This window comes from Hydractinia symbiolongicarpus, chromosome 5, assembly GCF_029227915.1.
Source record: "Hydractinia symbiolongicarpus strain clone_291-10 chromosome 5, HSymV2.1, whole genome shotgun sequence".
In the NCBI taxonomy this organism is placed as follows: Eukaryota; Metazoa; Cnidaria; class Hydrozoa; order Anthoathecata; family Hydractiniidae; genus Hydractinia; species Hydractinia symbiolongicarpus.
The window spans coordinates 22,197,422-22,204,526 of NC_079879.1; the positions used below are offsets into that span (position 1 = coordinate 22,197,422).

At 31.3% G+C, this 7,105-nt stretch overlaps 1 protein-coding gene across 1 annotated transcript; it reads right to left on the reverse strand.

The window, feature by feature from the left end:
- Positions 1–1,205: 1,205 nt before the first annotated feature.
- On the reverse strand, positions 1,206–5,581 carry LOC130645382 (sprouty-related, EVH1 domain-containing protein 2-like). Its single transcript, XM_057451360.1, has 2 exons — positions 5,563–5,581; positions 1,206–3,221 (listed from the first exon to the last, which is right to left on the reverse strand). Exon 2 carries the CDS (start codon positions 2,956–2,958, stop codon positions 2,044–2,046), a length of 915 nt encoding a protein of 304 aa, XP_057307343.1. The 5' UTR covers positions 2,959–3,221; positions 5,563–5,581; the 3' UTR covers positions 1,206–2,043.
- Between the last annotated feature and the right edge of the window lie 1,524 nt (positions 5,582–7,105).

The following is a 7,105-nucleotide window of genomic DNA, read 5'->3' on the forward strand; positions in this document are numbered from 1 at the left end:
TTCTATTGGTTACTTCAAAGTAAATTTTGAGAGATTATTTTCGGAGATTATTTTTTTTGTGTGTGAGTTTCGAAGAAATAGCTTTAATTTCACTCGCCTCTACTGGGAAGCAATGTACATACCACCCTGATGAATTGGGTGTTTTACCTTATTTGTTGTCGCGCATGCGTGCAAAAATTTGGAAATGGCGCGAAAATTATTACTGTTTTTCAAATGGTCTTGCGCGAAAATAAATCAGGCCATATTGTATTTAATTCTTAATATTTTAATATGCCCGTTAGTTTAGTGCAAATAATTTCTCTCTCATGTGAGGACAACTTGTTCCTCAAAAATATTTATTTTTATATAAATGTATCTACAATTTTTTTTCTTCGCCAATAGATTGATTTATTTATTTACAGAAGTTTTATTTATCGTGTATTGTTAAAAAGAAAAGCCATGCTTACAACCGCCATAGCACCTCCCTTTTCACGCCTGCTATTTTTTACCTACTGGTGTTATTTTCGAAAGCACGCCTGTCTATCATTTTTACACCGCTCTACAAAAAATTAACTGCGCGGCTTTAACGAAACATTTAGAAGTCAAAAGCGCTGCAAAAACAGATTAGGTCAAAATTTGGAGAAATAAAAACTGATTATAGGCTGAAATTTGATAATGAAGAATAAGCTCGAGTTATTTATATTATTTGGTGTTTTTGTTACACGACACAGTTGTCAAAGTATGTTTATATTTTTATATCTGGTATTTCCGGCTTGTAATTTACACAAGATGTATCAATTTTTAGTTTTGTTGATGAAAGGAATTAAGATGTGTACAATTTTCTTGAATATAAACAAAAAAAATGACAACGAGGAAAGCCTTCTTTTTAATTCGTGCCATTCAAACTTTATAATATTGTTAAGTTGAATAATTTGCTGAAGTAAAAAAGTATGCAATAAAAATTCCCTAATGAGTTCACCTACAGGTGTCTGTGACGTTATAAAATTTCCTTCTGTGTCATAAAAGGAAAAAAGTCATGTGTGTAATTAAATTTTTCAGTTGAATGCTCTCCAAAATAATAAGCTGAAAGTCAACCTCTTTTACACGTAATTTCATCCTCTTTGTGTTTAAAGTACAAAAATTTGACAAGCTGTATTTTTTAATTAAAAAAATCACGCCTTGGTATCCCTACGGTGAGGGCCAAGACACGTGAATAAAAGTAGCGATTAAAACAAAAGCACCCTCAGGGTTTTCTTTTCAATATGTTTATGTTTATAAATATAAAATTTCCAATACAATATGTATAAAAAATATAATGCTATCTTTTTTGTTTAGCAAAAAAAAGTATATATATATATATATAATTAAAAAAACATCCCTTTTGAACGAAACCCACTCCGGAAATCTTTTCTTCGTTATGTCAATAAAAACCACGGAAGGAATGTTACAAAATGTTTCCGACTTGGGGAAAACTTTATTTTTAAAACCTATTGTAACAATAAGTATTCCGTTGGCTTTTATTGATGTTTTGAACAAACATTTTTTCATCTAGCTTTTTTTTTTTATAGAAAGAAAAAAAAGTATTTCCTCTCGATAATTTCACTTTAAAATGTTATTTTTTCTTAATTTAACTCGACCGCAACACGACAAAATAAATTTATACCAATACACAAAATATACTTAGCAATTTATAACATTGAAAATTAGAAAACTTTTCCACATTTTCTAAAACAAATTTATTTCTTAGGAAGCATCTTTTTTGGTTTTAAAAGGAGACGCTAAAAACGGCGACCAACTGAACGAACAGCTTGTTATAACAATTACCGGCGCCGTTATTTTTTCTCTAAATGTTTTGAAAACAATTTCTTGAGGAGAATTTACACAGCAGAAAAAGTTCCAATGAACATGTAAAAGCAATTCGATTCAAAAATTTTCTTGCGTTACAAGCGAAATGTAAACATTTGAACAGCTCTCAAATCAAACTGTACAAGAAAAAAACTAATAAATTATTTTTTTAAAAAAAGCGAGGAAAAGTTCCCTAAGATATTCACAATTAAATAAACGCTATAAATTCGTGTGGTTCGCGTTGTTGTCTTTTCTGTACAACACACGTGTTTCGTCTTTAAATTTCGATCTGTTCGTGGAGCACTCACAGCAAGCGCTGCGGCAAAGTTTAGCAGGAAGATAACAAAATAGACACGGTAGGAATAATGCTAGAAGTCCCATACAAAACCACCTTCCGGCGACTTTTTTAGGCGTACCGGTGCATGAACACGGTTCGATGTACTCATCACCGATATCGTCTGATGTCCAATGATATCTTACGGCTTTGACGCAAACCATGCAAGTACAACAATCTATAATATTGTCTATTTTTTTATGATTTTTCTTTAGCTTTGATTTATATTTTTTATTATCGAATTCGAATTCCACGCACGAATCTCGCGGACAGTTTCCACGACGTTCAAATGAATGAACGCAGTGTTGCGTATTGTCTGTAGGTGCATCGGATGTTACAAGTTTAGCGGCAAATTTTTGTAAATTTTCTTTTTTGATATTTATGTGATGGTTACAAAAAGAATTTGTTTTGCTCGTTTCGGGTATTTTTGCATCCGCACTTAAATGACAATAATCGCCACTGCTCGGTACGAATTTTCCTCTCAGTTCCGTATTTCGTCTTTTGTTCGGACACGGAGGTATCGTGCGGTCTTTAACCTTGTCGTTTAAACTGTTCATTTCGCTAAAAGCTCTTTGAAAACGAGCTAAGTTTAATTTTCCTGCTGGAACAATAAAATTAATATCTTGGTCGGAATCGTCATCGTAAATCGAATATGGATCCAATAATGTATTGAGTCTATTTGTCTTCCCGTTAATTTTACAGGGTTGGATGTGATGAATATTTACGTATTCTTTATCTTGACAATACGGTCTTGTTAAACCAAAATGTTCATCTGCTCTAACCGTTCTAAGCTCACCCATATTTAAATTTCTTTGTTATCCTGATTTTTTTCGCTACACATTTACACTTTCGTAAAACCACGATATAATTGTAATAAAGTTAAACTGTAATCTGTTGCGTTTAAAATTTGTAACACCAAATTGCATAAATCTCCGAGCTGATGTTTGCGTAAGCTATGAATGAACCACTTTTATTAATGAAGCTACACGAGGCTTTGATCCTGGTGTGAAAATAATCTTCTTGGTGATTCTGTTCGTTACTTGAGCTGGAGTTTGTCTATGTCCTAAAAAGTTGATGTACAATATCACACAAATTTCTTCTTGATATTTTTCTTCTTAGATCAACATAACATATCGTCAACAAACCATTTGTTTTAAAATACTTCTGTCAACGAAATGATATCTGTTCACGCTTGAATTAACGTATATGAATTAAGGACCTGGTTTCTATTGACGTATAAAAATCATCTATTGTCAGGTCATCGGAAACATTTGGAACTAAATCCTTTATAATAATTTGGATCAATGGATCGGGAAACAACTAAAAATAATCTTGTTTTTTTTTAAAAAAAGAAAGAAATATAAATTTTAGTTTTAAATTTGTATTAAAAATTGCCAGTTTAAATCGAAACCGCGCCACGTATATTTTTGAATGAACAGTACGTCAAAAAATGCGTCAAATTAGTTATCGTACGGCACTTAAATAATCACACTGTCATCAGCGGTTTGCGAAATAACTAATTTCTATACTGCAGATTCTTTATCTATGATCAGAGAATATAGTCATATCCGAGGCAACGTCGTTACGACAAAATCATCTGTTTATTTTTCTGGTGCAGACGTCATATTTGAATAAAAATACCGACGCAACTTTTTCAAATGGAGGAAGAGCGGTTCGAATAGAAACCGTCCCGTCAATCAAAAAATAATTTTTCTTTTATTCATAAATTCCTTTTGATAAGATTTTGTAAAAAAAAATTTAGTAATAGCTAAGTGTTGTTAAAATTCCGGTAGAAAGAAAAAATCCATTCATATAACAAGAATTATTTATTCAGCCAATATTTCCGGCGAAGATAAATGTTAATATTTCCAGATGTCAAGGAATACATCAACTTCATCACACGGCGCTACCAGGGGAAGATAACAACTCGTTCCTTCCTTTTAAAAATTTTAATAGCCTTTACTTTGTTTTGAATGGGTATATAAAAAAAGTACACAGAATATAACGTTTATTTGAAGCAGCACAAACAGTTTCTAATGGCAACGATTCCTTTCGGGGACCATTGATGTGAGGTAATGGAGAGCGTAATAGCGTATTTCAAAATTGTTGTATTTATAAATGTCAAATATTTCCTAATTTTGTAAGCATAAATTAAGTTTGTTACTGCTAATTATGTATTATAAAGAGAAACGAGATAATAGTAGACCAAATTATTACAGATAATCCATATGAATGAACCTTTTTCTGATAAGATTGAAACCAATTTAAAAATACACGCATTGTTGCGCATGCGCAATAGAATAAAACTGAGCTGAAAGAGGTCTTGTGCACGAAGTTTGTGCTAATGGCACTGAATTTAACCTTTGTTTACATTTAAAATAAAACACGAAATTTTTTTTCAAAAGCACAGGGATTTTTTGTTCCTAAAGTAGCTCTATTAACCCAAGTAATATATAGAACTTTGTTTGTTTTATTTGTTTACATAAAGTCATTCGAGCGTGCAAATACATGCGCTTAAAAACAAAAAAATTTTCTTGCTCGAAATTCTGACGCCAGAGAAATAAAACAAATTATATTACAGGCTAATAACACAGTCTTCGAGTTGAAGCCAGAACCTAGGAAAAGCGCAACGCTGTTGAGAAGCAATTAAGCCTGGGCAGGAGGTTGCACGATCTTAAATTTATAACAAAAGAAAGAAAATTGATTTCCTATCGCAAGGTAAACATAAAAAATACGAACACGTGAGAGAACGTAGCAATGCATTTAAAAAACTCGTCTATTTTATTATTCATATCAACTTATATGAATGGACGTGTACGAATGTATTAAGATCAAGACTGAAAGAAAAATTTATTGTACGTTTTAAATCCTCTTTTATAAAAAAGCTCAACATTTTTTTTTTGAGGAAGTAATCACGTGACCACTTATGCGTTCACATTAAATGGAAAACAGGAAATGTGAAGGATAGCTTGCAGACACGAAGACGCCAGTGTACATTCGAAGATAAAAACACAGCTTCTAGCCAATATGCGAAAAAGGCCCTGCGAACGAGGCTGTTTCTAGCAAGTTAAAACCGTCATAATATAAAAGATTTGATAAAGAAAATTGTTCGTTTATATGCTACGTTGTAATAATAATTAATAATAATAATAATAATAATAATAATAATAATAATAATAATAATAATAATAATAATAATAATAATAATAATAATAATAATAATAATAATAATAATAATAATAATAATAATAATAATAATAATAATAATAATAATAATAATAATAATAATAATAATAATAATAATAATAATAATAATAATAATAATAATAATAATAATAATAATAATAATATAATAATAATAATATAATAAACATTCACAATAGAGAAAAATAAATTAGCCATACCTTTTTTTTAAGATTATATTCTGCAATTTTACAATAGCGAAGAAAAAACACACGAAGCTTCAAAAATATAGATACGGTACACGCACAAATTTATGGTAATTATGATAGAGCCAATGAAATGTCGTGCGAAGATAGAATTGTTAAGCTCATTTCTTATCGTCTGTATATTGAAAGGTTGAAATGGAGAATCAAATAGAAGTAAATAACCCACAGAAATTTTATCTGATTTCTTAATAAAAAAAGGGGTGGAGCTGCAGCAGTTATCTTGCAAATTCAAAGCACGATCAGATTAAAAAAAAAATGTAAAAACAACTAGCTAATGACAAAAACAAAAAACAAGCAATTTTTATAGGCACCATGTCTTTTTATGGGTCAAATATTTGAAGCGAGAAAAAAAAATGTTGATCAAAATTCACTTCTGCCCATCCACACTACTTTGTTCCAAATGCATTTTTAGGTTGACTTACACGGTGGTAAAATATTGGTCGACTGCAATAACGGTTGTAGAACAGAGACTGGGGCCGAGGATGTTATGCGGGTTTTGAGCCCATTTCTTTTGGCATTTAATTCATCTTTCGGAAGTAAAAAATTATTTCTGAAAGATTTAAGATCTTAACCTCCTAAATTGGGTAACAATGCATCCTCTGCACAAGTCTCACCTATATTAGCTATGAGGGAGGGGAAGCTTGATAACCCATACTTTAGGCTGCTACGGACCATGGAATCGAAATCCGGGTAAACGAAGTAGTATAAATTTACTTCATATTTTTGCGTTAAAGAAATAGATTAAAAGACAGGTCGAACCACAAATTGATTGACGTGAACCCATTCCAAATTAGAGATATATACTAATAATTGAACTCAATCATACAAGAACGCAACAAAATAACTATCCGCTCCCATTTTGACCGCACGCGCGTGTCATATTCACCACAATGGTAAAAAAAACATTTCTTTGGTTTCGCTTTTTTGCGGCGAACTGATGCTAAAAAAGAATGGTAAAGAGATTTTAAATCATTTTTCTCGCTATTCTCGTCTGCAAGAGATACACCTTTATCTCAAAAAGCTCTGGTGACAAAAATGTTTAATCGCTTCTCTGTATAATCTTACTTCATCCTACTCTCATTAGAGCAATTTAGATTCTACCATGTCTGGAACGAAATCTATAATTGATAGATCACGACGCATGCTAGCAATAGCAGCGTGATGCAACCCGTGCAGTAAAAAGTTACAACATTTAGGTTGAAGATTAGATTAAAAAAAAAAATAGAAATATATCAATTTCCGTGATGCGAAGTAATGTTTTGATTTTGAGTTGACAATAATAGACTCTAGCTGTACGGAGAAAATATAAACAACATAACCCAAATAAATCCATGTTTTTAAAAAAATATTCCTTCAAAAGTCGTAAAACGTTTTTGAAAATAGTACCTTGTGGATCGCATGCTTCTAAATTTCTGTATGAATTTCAAAAATAGCCATTTTACATCATATGGTCCTGCTTTTTTGTCGTCTACAAGAACGCGTGCACATGTACAAAAGA

What these genes read in the sequence shown, in the direction of transcription:
- LOC130645382 (XM_057451360.1), bottom strand. Translation starts at nt 2,958, where the DNA reads ATGGGTGAGCTTAGAACGGTTAGAGCAGATGAACATTTTGGTTTAACA.